A 25963-nucleotide genomic window follows, 5' to 3' on the forward strand; every position below is an offset into this window, starting at 1 on the left:
AAGTAAATTTTGTAACCGCAAACCTTTATTTAAAGCATTTATGAGTGAATTGCAACAATACATACAAACTATTCAGCACTCTTCAAACCCCAAAGCCTTAAAGACTCTCGATATATGTAAACTTCTTAATTGCTTGAACTGCTGATTATTTTCTTTATTTTTAATTTATTTTATTTATATGTTAACCCCTAGTCTATGTTTGCACTTTATACTTGCATTTGAGCAATAAAGAACTTATAAATTTTAAAAAGGTACGTGCTGATTTGGCCTAGATGATACCCGGATGGCGTACTGATTAGGGAAAATCCATAGAAAAATCGTGTCCTGTTTCCCATAATGCAATGCGCTAGAACTGTAACAATGTCTATGGTAACAACAACCGGTCTTCTCAGCTGTGAGGCAGTTTAAATGGTCGTACCAGTGTCTTTATATTCTGAGTGATGTTTTAATCAAGAAACATCTGGCTCCTGATGGACAGGCTGGTATAACTTAGAAGCACTTTGAAATAAATAAACAACAGAAGTAGTTTGAAAGGGGACTCTTGTTGCTTTATTATTATCATAAATAGACACTACATTGTTAGTGTAATGTTACAGTTGTGATTACAGTAGGCTACTTGCTTTTTATTTGCTTTTATTTCATATCATTCTTATTTATGCACCAATATACCAAAGCAAACATCTGCTACAGATCGCCCTTGCTCTCTTTACATAAGATAAAAAAATTTAAAAAAAGTTTTTAGTGGTACGTAAATTCATATTCCTCTTATTGTTTTGATTTTGAAAACCTGAAACTGGCTAAACCTGGCCTAGCGTACTGCATACCTAAAACTATATTACTTTTAAGTGGAGTGATACGGATCTGTGTAAAGGAATTCGATGTCATAGCCCTTGTATATGCTCATTATACTACTACTATAAACCAAACAGATTCCTTGATTTGAGCTACCCGTTTTACTACATTAATCAGTGACCATCAATAAATCAACTATGTCAAGACCAGGCGCGTTTTTGGGGTTGTAAATAAGACTAAACTAAGAATAAACACACACTCAATATGAAATAATAAGTCAATCAAACTCTCTGCAAGTAGTTGAAGATTAAGTCTTACTGTACAGTCATTTGAATCTGCAGTTGAGTGAATAAGGAGTTAAGAGTTTCTAACTACCTAATGTGAATGAGTCCAGAGCGAGGAGAGATCTCGTTTCTAGAAGGAGCTTCCTATTTGAGCAGCAGCAAAGGGAAGTTTTACCTGGTTAAACTCCAGTAAGCGTTTGTGGTTGAGGAACGTTCCCTGAGCTGTTTCAGGCCTCAGATAGCTGCAAAGTCACAATTAGCTGACACAGTTTTAATACACGCAAATGCTTTTCTCATAGCTATAAGATAATTGAGACAAATGATTTTAGTTTTTCTTGGTCAGTACCCTGGGATAATCCCCCAGGTCCAATGGACGTCTGAAACATAAGGTTGAAGGGAACAGGAGGTGTGAGGTCGAATTCTGTGTAAAGATGAAACCAACCAGCTGGAGTTTATGGTGAACATCACGTTATTCTACAATACTGCTTCTGTTAAAATACAAAACAATGGTTTATAAGTAGGAGAGACTCAGCTCCTTCTGGGTGTGGTAGGCTGTCCCAGAGAGACAGCAAACAAGCACATTAGAGGATCACTCACCAACCAGCATGTCAGTATATCTGGCATCTTCACAAAAACAGCAAACATGTGTCGAACATGTGGTTGTCAAGCGCTCACCTAAATGATTACGTCCTCCATCTCAGTCAACTTCTCAGCGGGGCATTTCTCATCAGACATCAGCTTTTTAAGTGAGCTGTGAGGAAACAAACACCTCATTTAGTCTGTTTACGTGTTTAGCTTGACATCTTGATTAGATAAACACTTTTAATCACTCAAGTCTTTATTATGACATTAGTTTGCTGTGCAGAAGCTTGTTTTGTTTTGCCTGGAACTGTCATGTGGTCTGAAAAGGTCAGGTAAACCATAACGATTCCCCATCAAATACAGTTCCTGACATAGACAACACAAAGCTAAAACTTCACATATTTATGAGGCTTTGGGCATTAGAAGCAGTAGAATCTTCTTAATATTTTTATTTTTTGCAAGCAACACTCTTATTCTTAACTTTGACCCCCTGGAGTCCAGGTTCAATTAGGTAAAATCTCTCTGTTAAGCACCTTTTAAACTGTCCTGAACCCACCTGCTTCTATTTCAGCACAAACTCAGCTATAAATGCAATTTCTCATTTTGTCAATTTAACAAAGTATAAAGCGCCAGAAACCCAAAATGACACAGGTGTCCATAAACATTTACAAATAATTACTATAAGGAAATAAAGGAAAGCTGCAGGGAGATACTGGACTACTTGAGTTCCACTTTAATCCTCTAAATGATGTAATTGGTTGTATCGCAAAGTCACCTTTGAGGAGGTGATCAGTGAATAGCGTTCTCTGATCTTGGCATCTTTCACCATGTAGTCGTAAGGAGAGCCAAAGGTTTTCCATAATCTGAGCCAGTGGACGCGAGTATACGTTAAACAGAAGAGCTCCCACAATGGAGCCTTGAGGAACTCCACAGGTCATTTTTGTCAGCTCCTTAGACACAAAGTGGTCACTGTCCTTTAAGATTCAAAACAGTTTAATACTGTGCCAGTCCTGACCAGTTTTCCAGTTGGTCTAATAATAACTTGTGGTTGAAAAGTGTTGAATGCAGCTCTTAAGATCAAATAAATCAAGACTGAAATTCTGAAGTGGATGTCACTGAAGACCTTAACAAGAACAGTCTCTGTGCTGTGATGCGATGAGGTCGAAATCCTGACTCGAAGACATCAAAACAGTAGATCCAAGAAGTTGAAAAAAAGCTTTTCCAATGATTTTAGTTAAAACATGAGGTTTGGGTCTATAGTAGTTCATTAGTGACGTGTCTAGATTGCTCTTGTGACTTGATGACTGCCGATTTTAAGGGCAATTTTAAGTGGGAACTGTGTTGACAATTTGTAGAAGATCCATTGGCAGGATATCAAGGCAACAGGAGGAGGATTTCAGATGTTGTATTATGTCCTCCAGGTTTTTATGGTTTATAGAACTGAATTGTGTCATGCAGTTTGAATTGATTTTAAGTGGACGCAGGGACAAGAAATATTCTGTACCTTATATGGAGGCAATGAACCCCTGTCTAATTTTCTGAATTTTGTCAGTGAAGGAGACAAATTCATTGCAGGGCCTGGTAGATAGAAAGGAGATGAATACTCTTCCTCTCGGCTCTGATGTCTCCTAGGATCGAAGCTTTCTTCAAATTATCTCTTTTAGAACTTCTCTATTTGAATCTTCTTGGTTCCTCCATACTGTACTGTAGGCATTAAAGTCTCCACACCCAACTACTTTCCCTCTCCAATGCTCCAAAATTGATTCTAATGTTTTTTTTCTCTAATTGTTTGCTTGGGTTTTATATGTATTATTTTCAGACTTCCTTCTTTGGTTTATACTTTACTAACTATTCATTATGTTCGTCTATGTGTGGCCCTGCGATGGACTGGCGACCTGTCCAGGGTGTACCCCGCCTTGCGCCCGATGTCAGCTGGGATTGGCTCCAGCCCCCCCGCGACCCTGTAGGCAGGACTAAGATCTACATGTAATTTTTCTCCAAGAAGTCTTTCATGTTCAAGAACATCGATTCTGCCTTTGTTAGTTTTTTTCAGTTTTAGTATTTGCTTGCCTTGAGCAGATGGTAACATAGGCTAGAAACAGGACCAGTCAGTCTGTTGCGAGTCACTTAATGTTTGATGGTTATGTAACAATCCTAGCCCTGTGCTTGCTTCGTTACTTTGACTCACGCTTTCATTTCTTCTTCCATTATTCCCAATTTTTACTGCCTCTGCATACGTTACTCTTCGTTCTGTTCTTACTTGTTGAACTTCAACCACCTGTTTCCTCATTGTACATCCTGCACAGGCTGCGGTTTCATTTCCTCTGCAACATCTCTGCTTTCCCTTGCACCCACTAGCAGTGTGACCTGCGAGGGAGGAGGAACACGCTCTTACATTAAAGCTCATGTACCGAAAGAACTTTACTTTTTAAAATCCAGTAACACTAATGGACTCTTTGTATGGAATTTTAACTATTTCTAAATGCTTTCATCCAGTCCAATTCATGTTAGCATTCAAGTTTTTTTATTTTTACCACTGTTTGTAGTTTAAGCATCTTATTTCTCTGTTTAGCCATTTGCTTTCCTTAAAATGTTAGTTAAGGCAATTGGGCTCACAGACAATATTTCACATCCTGCATTAAATTTAAGAATGATCTCTCTTAAACTCAATTGTTTTTTATGTAGGTCATGTCTTTCCTTCAAGATCCTCATCTTGATCCTCTGAAAATCCACCACTACTGCTTGCCTTTCTGATCCAGTCATAAACCAGATTGTGCCAAAACCACTTTAAAAAAAAAGAAAAAAAGACTGATTTATAGCTTGTGTATAGTGTGTGTGTGTGTGTGTTGAGTCTTAGCAAAACAATCCAACTTGCCCACTTACTTTTAAAAATTCTAAATTTTAAGAATACTTTTTTTTCTTTTACACCTCCATGAAATCTTCCAACCAAAACATCTTATAAATCAGCGCAAATTGTGTTCCCATGTTATGGAACAAGACAGAGCTGGTCAGATAGGCCAGATTTTGGATAAGAACAGGCCAGAAAAATAGGTATTTGCTTACAAACATTTACTTATCCTGGAGGAGATTTCAGTGGCAAAGTCTTAATTCTGTAGGATTTATGTTTAAATTGAAATAGGGTGATATTCTGGGCCTGATCTGACTTGATCTGGCCCCTTTTTACCATTATTTTGAAGCTATGTAACCAGATTTCCAATCAACACTTGTCCATTAAGTTCTCAATGGATACTGCATGCTGTAAATTCGACAATGTCCAAAAGTTGTGGAACCTGACAGAATATCTCACCTGTTCCCTCACAGCCTCCTGAAAGGCGCGGGTACTTGTTCCATCTTGACACGAAAATAAAAAATAGCTCCCTGCCGTGCGCTTCTGCTGAATTGGCTCCGGATTCAACTCCTCACTTTTCTTCAGGCACAAAAGAGGAGGGACTCAGCAGGGAAGTGTTGATCTACTGGACAATATATGTTTGAAAGTAACACAGAATGCCTGAGAGCCTTACTGCATTATATTCTATTATAGTAACGTGTCAGCTGAATTTGATTTCTCATATATAAATGAAATTTCCACCATACATTGATGCAGAAAAAAATCACCAGAATGCAGGGAATAAAGTGTTTAAAGGAAACACACGCCCTTGATTCTGACTCGCGTAATCAAACAATGAACCTATAGTAAAGGCTTGAAAAGCCCAAAATAATTGAAAGAAAGGAGTCACTTGAAGGCCCTTATTATTTCATTAGGTGGTGTTGAAGGCAGAATTCCCACATTTTGATAGAGGGCTATCCAGCTAGTACTACTACTGTCTTGCTAGGGGGTTCCTCTTAGGTCTTCCCAGTAATGATGACCCATCTGGTGCTCAGAATAAATACTGAACAGAAAAGGGGCTGCTATACTGTAACCCTACATGGACATTTATGCCATCTTATATATGATGTAGTTGCAGACAGTCCCCAAATGTTATGACTAAATGAACAATTTAGGATTTGACTCCAGTTTGCCTTTAAATGTTTAAATTACCATTCATGCCAGCAGTTGAGTTTCAAAGCCCCTAATCCAATCTCATTTTCCTGGTGGTGCTGGAAACCGGAATGTTTTTTTGTTTTTTGTTTCTGAGCCTAAGCTGATGGGAGTCTGCTGGTTCCCTCTGTTTGTGACCTGTTGGTCTCATTATTGTAGTGACCACCGTGACAGGGACCACCGGACATTGGTGGCTGCACATCACTCAGTCTGTGAAGCTTTGGCAACTTGATAGAAAACATTACAGTAGTATGCCTGGGTCCAGTTAAGTGCTGGCTGTTTTTATTGAAATTGTTAAATATCTCAATCTGCCTGAAACCTGGAATGGTGGAAGCCTCCTTCCACTGACGACAACAACCTGATTACAATTTCTCCCTTTTAAAACATATCGACATGGTCATACATGGATCAAAAGTTGCTCAAAGAAACAACAGTCCTGTGCAAGCTTTCCACAACTGTTAGATATGATGAATACGTGACATTTTAGTGATTGCAGTGGTTTAGAACACAAGGAGGGCTCGGTGCACCACCATAGCTTATCACAATACAGTTGCAAATATTCTTCCTGGTGATGCATATGCAGCAAGTCTGTGGATTTTCATGGAGTGACTGGCAGACGAGTGAGTTTTACTCTTCAATTGTGTCCTTCTTGCTGGTCTCTTGTCCTTCAAAGATGGGGTACTTGCTCTCCACTTCTGCCCAGCTTAAAGTGCCGTTGGCCAAATCCCGAACAATGACAGGCAACTCGCTGACCTGTGAAGAGAGATGAAAATGTTTACTTGATTGTTATATGGTGTGTATTCACAGCTGAAACATTTATTTTTTGAAGCAATGTCAAGCTCCTTAGGAAAGAATGCCATTCATTTTTCAACAGTATAACCATCAAGAAGGGAAAATGTGTGAGCAAACTGAATTATCCTGTAAGGAGAAGTAACAAACACACAAATAAGGTCAAAACCTAGGGTGGACCTTAAGGGGAAAACACATCTGCTACACTGTGTAGTGCTTCTTCATTTCACATCCATGTCTAGTGGTTGTGTGCATGAAATGTGAGCCGTTATGCGGCATGTGTACACAGCTATATTGATTTGAATCAAAGTGTATCTGTGCCATCAGATGTGAGAAACGGAAAACTGAATACTGAAAAACACAGCTGAAATGTGTCCCGATGTTAGGTTCAATCTCATAATATCCCCTTGAGGTTTCCGCTCCACTTTTGTTTGTGCCCTCCTTTGGAGGGTTTGCATTACAACATGGAGGAAAGATCATGTGCATACAGTAAACCGTTCGCTTCATTTATTATGGCCCAAAAGGATTTTGTAGCTTTATAGTTAGTTTGTTTTTTTTATACACAAGAAAAAAAGCGAGGTATCTATGGTGATTTTTACTGCTTAAAGTGGCAAGTGCGAAAGCATCCAACAGTTTACCATATTCAGTGTTTCTCCTATATTCAATTAGCAGCGGCAGAGTCATTATCAATGATAACAATGTTACAATATTACAGCATACCAGGGTATATAGAAATGATTTTCCATACAGTCCAAAACATGCAACCTTTCTAGTATACTGATACAGAGATTCAGTATTGAACTGATGTATTGTACTCCATCAACCGCAGGCGGGCAACACCAGGTCACATCTCTCGTTCTTCACCCTCTCTGTCCTGAGGCCCCCCCCACACACACACGCGCGCTAGCAAGAGAAAACAACAACTGCGGCCCTTAACTCCCACAGCCAATCACAGGTAGAAAAATAAATGATTGACAGGCTTCTACGCATCATCACAGGCATGACACATTTCACCGACCTCCTGATGCTCACCAGCAGCAACATTTTTCGCTTAGAAAAGCAAACACTGGAGAACACAGCAACCACAATAAACAGTCCTTTCTGCCTTAGCCGAATACAACAGCCAACAGTGAAGTTTCAAGCTGAAGAATGCCAACTTCAAATTGATTTTGCTGCTACTGCTTTTACTGTTGTTTAGTGCTGAATTATTTTAGTTGGGTTAGGTGGTTTAGGTTTTCTATTTTATGAATTTGTTATGTCAATTTGTTGTGTTTTGTGCATTGCCTCCATTACCATTTCTGGTACTGTACTGTCTCTCTACTGTTTCCACCCACACAACTAGCATGCATGTGACACAGAAGAGCCTAGTTGGTTGGTTAGTTGGAAAAGAAAGAATGATTGTAACAATGTAGGAGTTGAGGTTAGCAAAGTAGATGCAAACTATCGCATGCTCATAGACACAACAGCACAGCTGCTGAAACAATTTCTGAGACCAAAATTTGTTTGCAACATGTGATGTTATAATGGAGTTTTATATGCAGATATAAAGCAGGGTGCACTTTGCGAGCGCACACAAAAAAAAAGGTCACTTAACCTCTGCTTTTACAACTCTGTCCTCAGAGAAACACTGTATTCATATAATTTGCCTGCTTCACATGCAAACGTGAAGTCCATACAGTGAAGTGCTACAGAGGAATGGTCGATTTAGGCAAGGGTATGTGATGTACCCGAAAACAAACCAAACAACAACAAGGGAACATGTGCTGTACCTCGGCCCTGATCTGCCTCATTGAGTCGCGGTCTCTCAGAGTGGCTGTGTGAGGCGTCTTGTTCACGGTGTCGAAGTCAATGGTGATACCAAACGCCACTCCGATCTCATCCGTCCTGGCATAGCGCCTGCCGATGGATCCTGCAGAGTCATCCACCTTGTGAGAAACACCATTTTTGGTCATCGCCTCAGCTAAAAGGGAGGAAAAAAAAAAAGACTGTTAAAAACAAAAAGACAGCAACAACAGAGAACATGCTGTTTTCCCTGGAAGATGTACGTTATCATTATGTGGGGACTTACATAATTCCCTCACGAAGGGCATGAATTCCTGGTTTTGGCTCAGAGGCAGGACGGAGCATTTGTATGGAGCTACTGTAGCAGGGAAGCTAAAGTACTGTAGAAAAAAGAAACACAAATCATTACAGGCAACCAGCAAACACTACAAAATGAAACAATAGCATATAGTGGTGACATTAATGACTTTTCACGCAAAAAAAGTCCGTTCTGTGTGCGTTTAAAAATACCTAGTGTTTATACACAGCCCTGGCTCTGTAAATGTGAAGAAAAGAAAAAGAAAAAAAAAAAGTCTCACACTGAGCCACACAACACTATTTCAGCCATGATGTGTGTCAGGTAACATTACATGACTTGCCCACAGACATTCAGCTTACTTTGTAGTTTGCCAAGACATGCTGTTGTTGTGATGTTAGCTAGCAGGGGCGTTGTGAGTATCAATGTGTGGAGCTGCTGTGCTGCTCTGCTATGGTCAGCAACTGTTGCAACAGTTTGCTAACCCACAACTTAGCTGACGCTAGTTACATTACTAGCTGTGTCTTTGTCATATCTGTCAAGGTATTAGATTTCTCCAGAATTGCATCCCAACCTATAAAGGAACATAGTAAACACAAAGCACATTCTGCTCAAATCTGAACAATGTCTCAACACAATGTTCTTTAAAGCTAATCCTCCACCTGAGTTATGTCTCAATGTATTCAAATGATAAGGAATTAAATGCATTATGTTTGATATGGAAGAGCTTTTATATTACAGTAATGAAGCAAACAAGCTCTTGAATGAAAACAATTTAAAACAATTATTAAATGGTCGTTTTTGGCATCCAGACTTACTGTTCTTTGCTCGTCACCTTCTCTGACATGGAATGTGTGCTCAAAGATGGTGTACATGATCCTACCAATGCCAAAGGAGGGCTCGATAACATTGGGAACAACTTCCTCCACTGTGGAAGACAGAGACACACGGGAAACTTGTTAACCAAATATTCCCCGTCAACTTTATAAAAAAAAAAAATAATAATAATTGAATCACATTGTCACATAACCACATGTAGACTCCCTGTCCAATTGTTGGCGAGTGCGAATATTAATTAGCTGTTTAGCTTTAGCCATCACATTGGCAGGCTATATTACTACATAGCCTAGTTTTTGCAAAATGTCACAGCAGCTGAGTGTCTGAGGTTTCTTTAGAAAGCCCAATAATTTTGATTAGTAAGTAATACTGATGACGTTTGTCAGCCAGCAGCATTTAATGTTGCAGGGGAAGCAGGTGGCAGCAAGGAGGTAAAAACCATTCATCTGCTTAATGTGATGACATGAAATGTGTCCATTTATCTTTTCTCTCTGTGCACTAAAAAAATTGCAAAATCTTTAAGTTCTGTACATTAAATGTTATTGTGATCGAGTGGTTTTAAATGGGTTCCATCAGCATCTTTCCCGGTGCGCTATGTGGATTACAATATAGCGTCTCCACATCAGCGTGATGTGCAACTGCAGTTACAAATGACACAAGTCAACAAAGTGCAACGCTTGCTAGGAAATTGTATTTACCATGAAGACAGACTTGTTAGGAGCTGAAGGTGGGACGAAATGTGACAGGAGGAGGCCGCCACGTAATTCTATATGCAGGAAAAGCCCCGTCTCAGTATCATTAACAAATAAAAATGAAAAGACGGGTAATAGTAGATGACGGAATTCTTCGACCCTGTTCCATCTAACGCAACCTCTACTCCTAATACCCCAACGTCATCTATCATGTGTCATGATTTATTTATGATTTGCAAACAAAGAAACATGAAACAATAAAAATAAATAAATAAATCACATCTCTCATGAGCGAATCTCACCATGCAGAGTCTTCTGGAATCGCTTCACACTGACCATGTCCTTTGTGAGTTTGAACGACTTGCCTTCTGTCTCGATGGTGAACTCTCTGTAGAGTAAAATAAATAAATAAAGACACCAACTGTGCTGGAAACCTTTCATCAGTCACCCATACTGTACAACCAGGTTAACAGCGCTCACCCGGCCTCATTCAGCAGCTGCTCCTGTTCTGTTATGAAGCATTCGTCACACACAGACAGATACTCCATGGCAATCTTAGCATCCTTCTTGTAGGCCTTCCCAATGGCTCCTTTATTGGGCTCAAACTGGACAACATTTACAACTTTGTGTGGATAAGTTAAGGAGAACAACTGAGGAACAGCAACTCATCTGGGAGCTTAACCTTTTCTTTGTTGTTTGATGGAACAAAAGTTTTATTTTTCTTTTGCAGCGAGTGGTGCTACAGTTTAAAGGATATGGGTTCTTTTAGAGGCTTTTCCGCAACCAGGGGGACCTTAGTGGCTCGTGCGTGGCATTTTAGATCGTAGCAAGACCGGTCAGCACACCCCACAATCTCGATCCAGCCCTGCAAGGGTTATAAATTTACTTTGAGCAACAGCATGTGGACTACTCGATAAGCCGCGAGGGGAAAAAACAGAAATGAACATACATAGGAGGTTTTGGTTTCAGCGTCCCAGCAGTCACAGGCGTAGTGAGCCATCTCGTTGTCCATGTGCTGTCGGAAACGCAGCTTGTCTTTGGCGACACCAACTTTAGTAAGATAGAGGTAGATCCTCCCGATGAAATATCCCAGGACGGAGTTATTGATCACTCCCTAAATGAGACAGAAGGTAAGAATCAACTGGGAAGATCAGTTTTTGAAAGTCATGATATTGTATAAAATGTGCAATTTTCTGCTCTCAAAAGCAAAATTACTGTTAAGAAACAATTTTCTGAGCTTATGTTACTGTGCAAAATGAAATGATTGAGCTTGGTTACATATCCACATTACTCATAATGAAACTGCACAGTCGTCTTTAAGATTTTACTACTGTACTGATGTATAGATAGCAAAGAATTTGGTAAATATGTTAGCGTCAAAATGACCCAGCCCTTTTCCTGTAGCTAAACATAATGAAATCTACTTAGTTCAAATATCAAAGTTGTTGTAGTGATTCCCACCTGCTCCACAGCGTCCCCCAGCTTCATGACATGTGCAGACTGGCCGCTGGTCTGGGCCTTGGAGGAGTACAACATGATCTCCAGGTCAGCTACATTGGAGAATTTAGGATGGACCTTCTCCTTTGGGTCCACAAAGTGCTCAATCTCAGCCATGGTGAACTCCCTGCGTGGAAATGTGTTTAAAGTCAGGAGCCACACCTCTACAAGTACAGACGCCAAATCCTCGACACACAATGGGAATCTCTCACCTAACACGAATGAGTCCAGAGCGAGGAGAGATCTCGTTCCTGAAGGAGTTTCCGATCTGAGCAGCAGCAAAGGGCAGTTTTCCCTGGTTAAACTCCAATAGACGCTTGAAGTTGAGGAAGATTCCCTGAGCTGTTTCAGGCCTCAGATAGCTGAAAAATTATTGATTAAAGCAATGAAACAACAACGATACAAATTTGTCAAAAATAAATAAATGGGGCTCCTCAGTGTTACGTTTCATTTTACCCTGGCATGTTCCCCCCTGGGCCAATGGACGTCTGAAACATAAGGTTGAAGGAGATGGGAGGTGTGAGGTCGTTTCCTGTGGTGGGGGATTTGACGTTGTATTTCACAAAGAGATCGGTCAGCTCCTGCTGGGTGTAATTGTCCATCTGAAAATATAGGAAAAAAAACAAGCTACGTGAAACGTTTAAAACCCTGTCAGTAACAGCTTTTCTAAAAACTTCCTCCATAGATAATTCTGTCCCAATGAACACTGACCTGAGTGATGACTTCCTCCATCTCAGCCTTTTTTTCAGCTGCACACTTCTTATCAGACATAAGCTTCTGGAGATGGGCTGCAAGAACACAAAAACAGCTGTGATAATACGGGATGGACCAAAGAGTCAAATAAAAGAGAAAACATTTTCAATTTTTGACATTTCATTTTATTCTACCTGCAGAGAAAATATTCTAAACAAAAGCAGCATGATGACATACACACTGTATTAGAGAAGGCGTGAGATGTCACTTGGTATCTCATTTTACTTGACATTCAGTTGTGACTTAACATTTCAAGTTTCATTATGGCATTTTTCTTTATTGGCATCTGAGCCAATTAGTCTCCAAGTCTTTCAGGAACTGACATGTTCTCCTTATAGCTCAAATTACCCCCCAGCTTTCTGGCACAGCCCCAGCCTCTGTCATCCCAGCAGCTTGTATTGCTGTGAAAGCCCTGTGTGATTTCTGCTGGTCCAGCCACTTCCATTCTCCCTCAGGCACAACAGTGATACTCAGAGCCGGGCCAACCAGCAGCAGCAGCCACTGACAACACAAGTTTGGACCGTGTACTCCCTTTCCTCTGCAGAATCCCATGAATAATACAGATGAAAAACTTGTGAAGGCCTCTGCTGGAGGTGCTTTTAGGATGACTAATCTTTAGTTTACACAGCAGTGGAAGGCAAGTTTCTAAATATCCTCAAAGACAAACGGGCAGGTGTACAAAAGGCTTACCTTTGAGGAGGTGGTCAGCCCTAAAGCATTCACCGTTCTTTACATCTTTCACCATGTAGTCAGCAAATTTGTCCACATGTCCTGATGTCCTAAGAAATAAAAAAAGGAAACAAAACATCTCATCTGTCAAGAGGCGTTAAAAGGAAGTGCTATTAATGTTTTTATTCCATCAAAACAATGTATCTGCAACCGGGCTATGGAAGGCTGCTATAGTGGCAGCTTCCATGCATAGAATTGCAGAATCAATATGTGCCTGTTAACAAAAACCCACAGTTCAGCACTTCGGAGCCGACTCTAGGAACCACCAGGCACTTTCTTCAGCAGCTTCTTTAATTACCATCGATTAAGTACATGTAAACAATTAACAAAAACTGTTTAAAAATGCCCACAGAAGACAAGATATTCCTTACAAATCTTATGGTGACAAAAAGAAAAACTTAAATCAGCAGAGAAAAACATTACAGGGCACTTACTTGAGGACGGGCTCGGGGGTCAGCATGGTGCAGTCGATCTCTAGGATCTGCTCCTCCTGGATGAAGTGCTGCCTCCAGGTCTGTAGGATGTTGTTCTTCAGGGCACAGCCCACAGGGCCGAAGTCGTACAGGCCGCTCACACCTGGGGAGCATTACTGCATGGTAACAGAGCGCTTAAAGACTGTGTGCGCGGTGATTCATGCACCAACCCAAACCTTTATTTTCTTAACATTTGCTGTTTCAGTCTTACCTCCATAGATGGCAAAGGCCTGGTCGTAAAAGAATCGCCTCTTGAGGGTGTCCTCCATCTTGGTTCTGTCAACAATGTCATCTTTGGGTTGTAATGACAGTTCCTGCAATGAGAGTTATATTTACTGACCACAATGCTGTGAAGTTACAAACTGAGCAGAGTTAGATGACCATGATGAAGTTTGGAATATCTCAGCATTGAAATACTATAATCTCTTGAAAGAGTCTTATATAACAAAATCGAGGCTCAATGGTTCATTTACTAGCTAAATAAAAACCGCATCTTGGGATTATTTAAGATGAAGTGGGTGGATGTGACTAAACGCTAACACTGCAAGAGGGTGCAGAGGATTTGTCAGGTTTCTGAGTCACCAAACACACTATCAGATGCATTTTAATCCACAGATACACTTCACTCACCTTGGCTTCCAGAGTTCTCTTCCTCGCTTTCAGTTCAGCCACAGCTTTAGTGACATCCACATCCGGAGCCCCATCCTGCTTCATCTGACGCACAAGTTCCCCCTAAAACAGAGAGATGTTCAATAAAACCCCAGGGTCAGCTACAACTTCGACTCAACTCAAGTCTGGGCGCGTTTACAACACCAATGTTTTTTTTGTTAGCTGGATTAACTTGGCTTCTTCTCTTAACCCCACCCTGCTCACAAAGGTCTGCTGCTGCAGCACAATGAAACGTGGCAAAGGGCGCAGACATCCCTGCCAGCTAGCTTTAGCAGCTAGCTAACAAGCAATGGCTGTCCTCTTTTATTGACAGCTTCGTGAGCAGCCGGTCATGTTAGCCGGTTAGCCTCCCGAGCTGTGCCCGAGTCTGAGGCAACAGAAACACATCTAATCCAAAACAAGTCGACTTGCTCCATATCAGCTGAGACTGTCACATACTATGTGGTACCTGCTCTTTGACTGCAAGCCTCAAAGGGGCGAGGATTTCTTCAACGTTGCCGTCCATGGTTTGTCCTTCCGCCAGCTGCAGCCACAGGCTTTTCTTCTTCTTCTTACACAAGCAGACCGACGTTGAAAACGGCCTCTTTCTGGGCGAGTAGCGGAGCGACTGCCGAACAAACCGGACCGCGAACACCGGAGAGAAGAGGGAAACCTCAGTGCTGGACCTCAGCAGTGCTGATGCTGCGCTACGAAGCATGGACCGCCGTAATGCGAGCGGAGAATGATGAAATCTCTGGCCGCGAGTAAACGCTGCTTCCGACACGCGCCAGCACTTTCGCTACGTACGGCACAGGCACACGGTGATGGACCGGCAGATTCGTCAAACACAATTGTATATATTAAAATTGTATTTCTGTAGGCAATTTATTTGGAAACAATAAATCAAGTTTATGAATGACAAAATGGTACATGTAGGTTAAAATCAATTCTATTCAATTTTATTTATATAGCGCCAAATCACAGCAACAGTTATCTTATAGCGCTTTTCATAAAAGAGCAGGTCTAATCACAACAAGGCACATTGTTTGACTCACCATCTTTTTCATCTTATCACTCGAACTTACGTGTTATTATCTAACAGTTTTCATTTACACACTTAAAATTACAAGTTATCATCTCATAATTTTGACATATTTTGACTTACTATCTTGTAATTCTGGCAACAAAATTATTATCTCATAATTATACAAAGCCCCATTGTTAAAAAAAATAATAATTAAGGATGACTTAGGGATTTTCACTTGGCCATATGATTTTCTATCTTCTAAATTTTACTTATTATTTCATAATTTGACTTAGACCCGGTTTCTAATTTTATCACTCCTTATTTTTCATTTTTCTATTATTTTTTTTTTTGAAGTTGTTTTTCTTTGCTGGTAGAATATGCACATGCAGATTTTAAAGATCACAAAACTGAAATGTCAATAGTAATACAGCTAGCCTACATTCTTTAGATGTACAAGGTACATGGTACATTTAATGTTATTGTTGTGGTGTTACTTTCTGTTTCAAGGTGATTGTGGTGTGTTCTTTTCTGTGATTTGGACAAATCCATCATCACCTATACCTAGTGTTTATCTGTTTGATCCATCAGTGAAAAAATAAGTTTTTAATATAAGCATATATTCACTTTGTTTGAAATTTCATTTTCAAAGCAGCAACAGCTCAGAAATCTAAGTATTGTCCTTCAGTTCAGTAGTCGAGGAATAAAGGATGAGGAGTCAGATCCTCTTTGTTCCTCCAGAGTCTTATGATTATGGAATTTAAGAGAACAAAAGAGAGCACAAGCAGATTTAATACGAACCTCACGTCAACCCTCAGACATCACTGAATCCCCAATACTAATTTCTCCTATGAAATCTGCTCTGCCTGACTCCTTCGCCAGAATTGCCTTTTTGTAAAGAGTTGATCGTATCTCCCACAAGATAAATCCCAGACATTTCATGTATCCCCAGGGCTCAAATCTCATCATCTCAGCCTTATTAAAATCTGTCCTGATTTTGCAGAGGAATGACAAGATGTGACCTTAACTGTTTCAATCATTTTAATAACTCTCACTGATAGAAAGATTTCCTGACATTCGATCAATGATGGCTGGCATCTCAATGTCTTTTCAGTCAGTTGCGCTGTCAAAGTGAGCATGTTGGAGTTTGCTTGTGTGCTGCGAGACAGTGAACAACCTTAAGCTCAGGTGGTCACCTTGGATTGTTGACTTGATCGGTTTCACTTGTTCTGTGGCAAATTCCACTCATCGAATGGGCCTTTCTTACGGCAGACGTTTTTATTGGTCATAGCAGGAAAAGCACAGGTGTTAACACTGATGATGGCTCTGATCTATTCACCTGTTCCAGTAAGTCATGACAGTGAGCCAGCATGCAGGACCTTGGATCTGAAGCACCTAAATGAAATCAAGCCGTCATTCATTTAGTTATTTAAGCCTGTGCTTTTCATTGTACGACTTAAATATTATATTCAAAATCTGGGTTACAGCTTTTCTGACCTTTTATTCTACAGTAAAGATGGCTGGATTCAGAAACACCATGTTCTTTGTCTAACTATAAAGTAAAAACAGAGCAGTCAGCCACTGTTTGATCTTCTCCTCCTTTTTTAATGTCAAACATAAAATGCCTGTATGAGGGTGTCTCATACAACATTATGGTGATGACATTAAATGTTGAATTTTAACCGTTTTGACCGTTCATATTAGGTATATACTACTGAATAAAATACACAGAATATATGTTGCATAATCTTTCTACATGACAATCAAACAAATAAAGGTTACATGAATATAGGTTCTAGCCATTTTAGACCTAATCCACAAGGTGGCACCACAGGCAAAGTAATTATTTTGTTTCTACATAAGTAAATTCTACATTCACTATTTTAATGTTTTTAATGTTTTTCCTTTTAAAATCTTTTATTGTTTCTGTCCTTTAATATGTATCCAGGTACTAAAGCTCAAAACACACGCACGCACACACACTGCTTTGCTTTGTGAGACGTCTGGAATCTTCCATTCCTGTGCTAAACTGAGTCCCTGTACACGCCTCACCATGTCATTGTTTATGTGGGGTGGAACCTCGAAGTCTCCACATCTTGAGGAAACAACGTGAAAGAGGCCCATGCAGAGAGAGGGAGAGGATTATATGGTTCCAGTTACTTACTGAACTACACCCACGTTCATAAAACATTCAAGGACCCCGCAGTATGACAGCACACCAGATGTATTTGAAGGCAGTGAAAAAGATCATCTGAGTCTTATCAAAGTTAATATCATACTTATTTTAATTATTCATCCACAGAAATGCGTCGCCCCACGGCCGTGCCACTCAGTTCCCTTGGAGTGAGAAATGTCAGAGGCCAGCAATGTTTGATGTCAATGATTAAGAAGTGAATTGTCCAGTGTTTAATCTCATGTTTTATGGTAGTGTTGGTCCACCATGTGTGGATCTTTCTTTATCCCTTTGGCACTCACCACTCCCTTTATCAACAAGGTTGAGGGAATGTTGAGGAAATGTTTGTGCCCTGCAGCTGTGATTTTTCTAAGAGCGATTATCTGTGTCCCCAGTAAGCTCTTAAGTGCTGTGCTCAGTCTAACATGCAGACGGCAACCATTCATTCTGATTGTTGTTGCCTCTTACTTCAGGGTTTCATTAAAGTGAATGTTCTTAATATATAACCAGCCTTCAGAGATCAACAAACTCAGAGATTGGTTGCATTGTGGTACCACTTTCTAATAAGTCATGCTTTATAAAGTGTGGTAACTAATGACTTCATTAATGCATTTACCAGTGCTTTACAGATCAGTTATAAGCCATTAATAAGAGCCTCCCGAAGGACACTTAGCTCTGAAACAAGCTGTGGACACTAAACTGATATAACACCTTTTAGGTTGATGTGACCTGTTGTTGTAAACATGTTGGCAAACACTTGACTACATACACATCTAGCATACACGAAGCAACATTAGCATTTATTTAAAATCGTGTTTCAGGCCACCTGATGAGTCCAATACTCACTCTACTTCTAGCTCTGTTTAGGTCGCCACCAACTCCTGAGTGAAAACTCTGGCTCTTCAGTTGCTAAATGCTCCACTGTGTTCACCAGCTAGTTGCTAGCTTTATATGCTGTTTGGTACGCGGCTGGTAGTATACAGTTGTTTTTTAGTCCTTTTTGGTGAAAAAAATATGCCTGCTGCAGCCAAAAACATTGCTAAAGAGGTAAAGTAAAGCTACAAGCCCGAAATCCAAAACAATGAACTGGAAGCTGTTACAAAAAGCTCCAGGGGAACTGCAGAGTTGACTGATTATTCTCTTTGAGGTTGTCAAAGTGAGAGATACCCTTTACATACAAAGTCATGTGAGCCATCGTTAACATAAACATATTGATTATAGGTGAGGAATTATTCATCTTGTCTATGTAAAGTAACCAAGCTTCCATGCAGGCTCTGTGTCATCAGATTTCAAGTGGCCATGCAGTCTTCACATATAGAGTAACCTGAGAACGTCCTGTCAAGTGCTGGAAAGTGACTGTGATTGTGCAAAGTGGCTTAGACACCTGTGCTGTGGTGTCAGTTGTACACATACATTATTGTAAACATCAGGACAGAAGCTCTGACCCACATTGGGAGTATCATGTCGGCCGGGAGATTACACACTAATTATGAGCAGCATCAACAGATGACAGCCTGCACTTACTGTGGTTTTCCTCCTGTCCATATGCCGTCATACACTTGTCTCTCAGGTGGGGTCATTCAGGGCTGTGTGAGCCTCATCTCCATTAAAATGACAGCGAAGGTGAAGAGGGACAAACACTTAGACACATGACTGCTGGCAACGGACCAGAAAACCACTTTATCTCCCTTGTTGTTATTCTATGGTCCACTGAGGCTGAAATAGCATTAATAACGTTTGTTTATCAGTGCATGTGGAGGGTGGTAGGTCTCTTGTGCACAGGTGGATATCATTTCAAGAGATGGGGAATAGACTACATGGTGCAAACAACAGATTGAAGGGGCAATTCCCTGATTTTACACATGCTGTAAAGGTCAGGTTATACATCATGGGGGGAAACTATCCGCCTGTGAAAACAGCTGTTTAAAGTCTTCTGTGGCTCTGGAGGAGCTTTGAAAAGTCTGATAAAAATAACCCTGATGATGTCATAGTGATGTCATCAGGGTTATCTCAGCTTGGGCTTGGAGAGTATTTATTTTTAACTTAAAAATAATGGAGTTTGACGACGTGGTCATTTATCAGGAAGGTTCTGACAAAAGCTCTAGAATTGCATTATGGGAAATGTAGGATCAAGCATTCAGAAGAAATCGCACAGATTTTGATCGTTCTGTTTTTAAAAAGATGTTATCACTTTCTAAACGTACCCTTTGTAAATGGTTTGTTAAAAAGAAGTAATAGCTTTATTAATGGTTACTCAGAAATTTACTAATTCTTTATAGGTAGGTTAGAAGCCACGTTTTGGGCTTCCAGGTTGATGGTAATTCATTAATAAATGCTCCTGTGGGTTTCTTATTCTCTAATAAATTAATGTCTAAATGGTTTTTACAATAATCCTCCTTAATGATGAATTAAAGTGCAAAAAGGACAAATCTTGTGATACCACAAGTCTCTGAGTCCCACAGTGTTATGAAAATGCAAAACTGAGTCATGGCCTTGTGTTTATACAAATATACAACACAAATATATAAAAAAAAACTACAAAAACACACGTTGGATTGCTTTTAAAGGTGTTGTGCAGGGCTGTAGCTAACATGGAGGATGTCACATATACAGTATTGATTAAGAGAAGAGCTTCACATTTCTTTTTTCTTTTGTTTTTGTCAAAATCCTTCAGTTGGCCAGAAGCATTCATTAAAACAACAGGATTTACCCAATGTACACTGTTACACATTTCAAAGGGTTTTGACAACACTGTTGCCAGTAAGTTACTGTCACAGTAGTCACAGTAATTCAGATTTACAGTACTATAACTGTTTTACAATACTATAACCGTTTTTCACTTTTATTTTATCTAATTCAGTTACTGTACAGTTACTGTTACTGTAAAAAAAAACTACAGTTACACTACTGTAATTGCATTTTTTTTAGATTATTTATATATTATTTTTTTATTCATTCATGCATGCATTATTTTTTAAACCTACACACGTACTAATGATTTAACCCAGACAGACAGAGTAATTATAAAATTTCAAATTCTTTATTTAAACATTTGTCATACTTAATGCACTTTACAAGAAATGTTATTTTCAGAAATTCATTTAAAATAACAATAATAATAATAATAAATTAAATTACATGTATAAACCTTACCTTAATTATAAGTGCATTCAATGTTACTGTCAAAACACAATGCAGAAAGTACTGTGCAGAACAAAGTATCTGGACGGGATACAGAACTGTATATTTACCAACAACAGAAGAACGCAAAGAAAATACTCATCTGCTGAATGCTGTTTTACAAATAATCATTAACCACATTAACATAGGAAATAGTAACAATAGATACTGTGCTTTTTAGGTACAAAATACTAAACATTGTCTGAATAGGAGTGAAATATCCATGTCAAATGACTAAATCTTTAAGTACATATAAAAATATATATTCTCTGGGGTGTACCAATCATGTAACTCAATACAAACCACACGCTTTCATCGCTTCACATTTGGTTATCTAAACCGACCTTTTCTGGCAAGAAGTCTGTTGTTCACAGCTTGTTCAGGGATGGAAGGCTCTCCTGTAGGTAAAGAATTTTGGTCATAAATTAAGTTTTTACATTGATAGAGTTGATCAAATATATCAATATCACATCTTGCAAAATGATCACAGTGCAATCAGCTTTACTCTAAAACTCTAAAATCAATAAAAACTGAATATTGTAGCCTTTGTGAAAGAAGAATTAATTGCAGGGCGGGTGTCCCTAATAAACAGGCAACTGTACTGTGTATAGTGTACATATCCTGTTGAGAAAAGTGTCTCACCTAATCGAAGTTCTTCCACTCAAACTCTGTTAGCTGGTGGACAAAATATGACACTGTTGTTGATGACTGCCATCTTCTGCTTCACCATTTCTCCTGTCCTAGGACTCACTCCAGTTTTTGCGGTGCATTTGGTTCCATCACCTAGATTTATCCTCATAAAGAATCTTTAGGGAAGAGAAAATTTCTTTTACAACAACAAATATTTTCCATTGTTATGTAAAGTTAGTATTTACTGCAAAAATTTGTCATTTTTCTGTGGCTTTTGCCCAGAAACGGTGCCACTGCAACTAATGTAAGGAAAACTACTTAACGCTAATTTTCTTCTAGAGGATAATGAGATATTTTAATTTGTTTAATATTCTATGGGGTCACACTACAATAAAACATGAACATGTAACATATTGCCTTTTATGTTAGTTGTAAGATGTACTGCATATTTATAATAGGCCTATGTTAGTTATAAGCTAAGCTATTGATGTGAGCTAAACATTGCACTTGACATAATACATTTGATTTTAAAACTCAGAGTCTTCTGTAAAATTAAACATCAACTCTGTTCACTTTGACAAAGTTAACGTTAAGTTACCAGTTTGAGTGCACAGACAATAACGAGATAGATAGAAAGATAAAACTACTGCCAAAACGGCAGTTAGGGAAAATACAGTAACAAAGATGTTACTGTAACCATATACAGTGGTTCACTGTAATTTTAAAATTTGATACATCAGATTTTTTAATTACAGTAAACCGCTGTATATGGTGTCTGACGTCACCTAAAATTCCCATGCAATGGAAATTACAGTTATTTACTGGAAAGAGGATATACTTATACTGGGTGTTATGTGGTTAATAACTGTAGAAATTACAGAAATATCTAACAGTGTACCCAAAATATAGTTTAGCTATATAGAAAAGAAAATAATATTTTACACTTTTTAATTTTAGGGTGGGAGGGGCTGGTGGACTCTTGACCTCAGTATTTCTACAACCCAATCTTCTCTATCTGGGAGCATCTGTTAACACATTCTCAAGAAAATGTGAAACGACTTTCTGCAAATCTGTCCTGAGCTTATTGTAGCCTTTAAGCTGCGTGTGAAATGTCCCCTCAGCTTTAAGGATACGAGTGAATACCAGCAAACAGAGCAGTGGGCGGACTAAGAGGGTTTTTCAGCTTGGACTGGGGAGGATAACAGAAAACGTTGAAGGCGTGTTGTTGTAGTGAGCCTGCATGGCCCCGTGGCTGGAGGACGGTCGCCATCTCTGGGTAAACACTGTAACCGTATCACGCAGTTGATATTGTAGTGTGCGTGGATTGAAACCGGACCGTACAGCAAGCAGCAGGCGCGGTGCTATGCTGCCTGCAACAACCACAGCGGACACACACGACTTCAATGCAGGACTGACCCCCTGTCCGTCTCCTGCACATCGGACTGTCACCTCAGATGTAGGGCGCGCGGTGGCCGCTTCTTCTCAGTGACATTTCGTCTCTTGTCTGTGAGCTGCGGGGAATGGGACTGCATGCTTCGAATATAATGGGATTTTAATGCTGCACACAGCGGACGCTCTAGCCTGTGCACAGCCAGGGGACAGTAGTACGCTTGGTAATGTTTGCCAAGGAATAAAACGGTGTAGCCGAAGGTGCATAACATCTCGTTTCCATGGACAACACGTCCATAATAACACAGGTTGCAAATCCGAAAGAGGAGGAGAGCATTTCTTCAAGTCAAGATAAAGGTAAGGCGCACAGAAATTGCTAAATATCACACACACATACACACACGGTCGCAGTTTTCATTTCGACATGTCTGAATTTTAGATTATTTGCGTCAGTGCAGAGAGGATAGTGGGGCTGCAACGGCAAAGCCTGAGAGTGTAACGACAGGAAAACCTCCATTGTTCAGCTGAAGCATAGAAACATTAAGAGCTCAGCCAGCCTGTCAATATAATGTTTGGAGTGCGCTGTAACTTTATTTCCAGGAGCATTATATTGGCTTTTAAACTAGAACTTATTTTAAATGTTTAAATAACATTTTGCGACTTAAAAATTTTTTTATTTTCTTATCTGCGTGGAGTGAGCTGGGTTTACTACAGGGGGCGGGTACTCTGCTTTTCCCTTTGCACTGGCGACATCCCTGTATGCACTGTAAAATGCCTGCTGTACTACCAGTAACAAACACCACAATGATCAGGGGTCAAATCAACTGTTGTACCCGCAGAAAAACCACAATTTTTCAAGTTTAACTAAGAAATACACTTGTGCACTTGGAAGTCCCTTCATCAGTGTATTTGCCCAAAAGCCAGTTGGAGACACATGTTCATTTTGCACATTTTGTCCATCCTAGAATAAAACCACCTCATGGAAGCAATGAAAACGTTGAAAGGTTGTGCCTCTACAGTAGAAAAAATTTGCTGTTTATCAGCATCATCAGCTCCCTATTACAGTGCTTGATGATAATGAGAAAATGATCATCATATAACCGATATCTATGTTTACATGGTCAGAAATGTCCACTTCCAGCTGTTTAAAAAGTGCCTGAAAACAACAGCCCGAACAGCTGCCGTAGAGATTACTAGAGGCTGAACGAAAACACATTTTCTCTCTGCTGTTTTGTACAAGAGTCGCCACCGTTTCACCATGTGGTGATGACATCAATGACAAATCCCCCTGATGAGTCAGAAGCCTTTCAGTTTTCATTAACTTTCACTTTGTGCAGACCAGTGACACTCATATTGCATAGTGTGAAGTCCACACACAAGAAGCAATCAGGCCATGGCGTATTGTACACAGGTGTACATGGGAGATCACAGCAGGAGGGTTTTTTGGAGCTCAGGGCCCTGACATTCCCCCACCAACACCTATCCCACTGAGCCACAGGGTGCCTGGAGGCCGGAGGGACCACGACTTCCTGCTGCACCCAGTGCTCTGTTGGTGAAAAGGTCACCTTCCTGTATCACCCTCTGCTGAGCACCACTTACATCCAGGAACCACTCTGACTCACTGACCTCCGAGCCTGAATTGAAGACTTGTTTGCTTTGATAAGTAATTGGACGCAAATATAATTCAAGAGCAGAAGGGAGGCTTTGACATAACATTTATTTTCACTTCATTAATCCATCTTATTTGCTTGAACTCTTAAGACTGACCTGCATGATCATTGTGACCAAGATCAATCATGATTTATGTACCACGGCATGTTTCCAATATTTGTTTTTCCTCATCTGCTTACTCGAATCTTGAGGCGCTGCCTCCATAATTAAAACCATTATTAACAAATCAATGAAAACAGTCACTAACAGCAAACATTGGGCTTCATCTCTGAATGTGCTACAACAAAAAGAAGTAGTATCATCCAGGAAATAAAACAGTTTGTTTTTTTTACTTTTTAGCACGTATTTAATTGCTTGTACAGAATTCCCACACTTGTATGCAACATCCTCCTTGTCTTGAAAGGTAAATCCCAGATGACATGTGGTATCCGACAGTTAATCTGTCAGAATAAAATCCAGGTTCAGTGGCTGACCAGAGAGGGCACACACACACACACACACACACACACACACACACACACACACACACACACACACACACACACACAGTGAGGTTCCTCAAACAGCTGCTGGATCACCATAGAGCTTCCTGAATGGAGTCCCTGCCCTTCACTGCTGGCTTTGTCAAAGCAGACAACAAATAAGCGCTTGTTGTCCGGGACAGTTACTCTCTGACCTGCTCCGGCTGCACTGAAGCCACAACTGATTATACACGCACACACACAGACAGACACGCTGAATATTTCAGAGCACGGGCAGGCTATTTTCAGAGTCCTATCAGTTTCATTCCAAGCAAAGATGTAGTAACTCATTAGAGACGCGTTTTTTTTTAGACATTTGGTCAGGTGGAGATCATATCTTTATACATTATGGATTATGTTAAATGAGGTAAGGGTTGGAATCATAATGTGGGTGGTTTCTCTCCTCAGACAGAGCACATGTTTTGGTTGAAAGTCAGCCGTGTCATCCTTACGGAGGATATACAAAGCTATTTTTTTGCACTAAGAAGCCAGTGCTGGATGTGAGCTTTATCAAATGGATGTTTGTGAACACATTCAGACTGTTTGTTGTATCGCTGTAGTTTTTCTTTGATAAAACAGCAATGTTGTACTAATTTAAGGCCAGACATTTCACAGGAACCGACATAGGAGGCTGTGAAAACAGCTTTTCTTCTCTCTAGACCCCAAATGAGGCTTTTCATTTGGCAGCCGTTTACTTTTAAAGATCTGATGCAATGAAATGTAATGACTGGACTAACAACGCTCAGGGAGTCACGGGCCAGCCAGCTTCCGTCTCACTCGACGAATCAGTGAGGCTTTGCTCTAATAACTACACAGTATGGCAAGTATCAATGGACGAGCTGTTTACCTTAATCAGATTAGGTGAAATCTGAGTTTATCTCTTCACTGCTGCAGGGTGAGTGATGACACTTGGAACCAACCTGCAGCTTCGCATAAACACTAACAAGTGTTGAGTTAAACGGTGATAATGATATTAATGATCTTTCTCACTTGGAAACCTTTCGGAATTAAATGGTGGTTCACTTTCACACATTCTCAACAGTTGTCAATAGCAGTGACATGTATATTGATTTACATTTTTGAGTGATCCTGACAAAATTCGGACTGTAACATATTACTGCAAATGCAAATTTCTGTACAAAAATAATATTTTAATAATATAATCAAAAAATACAATGAAAAG

At 39.9% G+C, this 25963-nt stretch overlaps 2 protein-coding genes and 1 non-coding gene across 5 annotated transcripts in view; 1 reads left to right on the forward strand and 2 right to left on the reverse strand.

Moving 5' to 3' along the window:
• Positions 1-5949: 5949 nt before the first annotated feature.
• gars1 (glycyl-tRNA synthetase 1) lies at positions 5950-14939 on the reverse strand. Its single transcript, XM_046067405.1, has 17 exons — positions 14662-14939; positions 14175-14276; positions 13756-13858; positions 13506-13647; positions 13033-13121; positions 12301-12377; positions 12046-12191; positions 11802-11951; positions 11554-11716; positions 11042-11206; positions 10850-10957; positions 10573-10718; positions 10395-10480; positions 9382-9491; positions 8555-8648; positions 8256-8446; positions 5950-6450 (listed from the first exon to the last, which is right to left on the reverse strand). The coding sequence occupies exons 1-17, from the start codon at positions 14908-14910 to the stop codon at positions 6325-6327; spliced, it is 2247 nt and encodes a 748-aa protein (XP_045923361.1). The 5' UTR covers positions 14911-14939; the 3' UTR covers positions 5950-6324.
• LOC123983110 lies at positions 13208-13342 on the reverse strand. Its single transcript, XR_006828131.1, has one exon. It is a non-coding gene; the product is annotated as a small nucleolar RNA SNORA84 (small nucleolar RNA).
• A 7435-nt stretch (positions 14940-22374) lies between the features above and the next one.
• The window catches only part of ctdspla (CTD (carboxy-terminal domain, RNA polymerase II, polypeptide A) small phosphatase-like a), a 38087-nt gene continuing 34498 nt past the window's right edge, over positions 22375-25963 (forward strand). The window contains exon 1 of one of the 3 annotated variants that reach the window (XM_046067897.1): positions 22375-22945. In XM_046067897.1, the coding sequence (XP_045923853.1) occupies positions 22870-22945 (76 nt within the window). In that variant the 5' untranslated portion in view covers positions 22375-22869. The remainder of the gene's footprint in view (positions 22946-25963) is intronic. The other 2 variants (XM_046067880.1, XM_046067889.1) reach the window with 2 other exon arrangements.

This window comes from Micropterus dolomieu, linkage group LG01, assembly GCF_021292245.1.
Source record: "Micropterus dolomieu isolate WLL.071019.BEF.003 ecotype Adirondacks linkage group LG01, ASM2129224v1, whole genome shotgun sequence".
In the NCBI taxonomy this organism is placed as follows: Eukaryota; Metazoa; Chordata; class Actinopteri; order Centrarchiformes; family Centrarchidae; genus Micropterus; species Micropterus dolomieu.

Coding starts and splice junctions, on each gene's coding strand:
- gars1 (XM_046067405.1), bottom strand. CDS start 14,910: ATGCTTCGTAGCGCAGCATCAGCACTGCTGAGGTCCAGCACTGAGGTT. Junction 8,649..9,381: donor AAGGTGACGAGCAAAGAACA/GTAAGTCTGGAT, acceptor TTTTTTCTACAG/TACTTTAGCTTCCCTGCTAC. Junction 6,451..8,255: donor TGAGGCAGATCAGGGCCGAG/GTACAGCACATG, acceptor CTCTCTTCACAG/GTCAGCGAGTTGCCTGTCAT.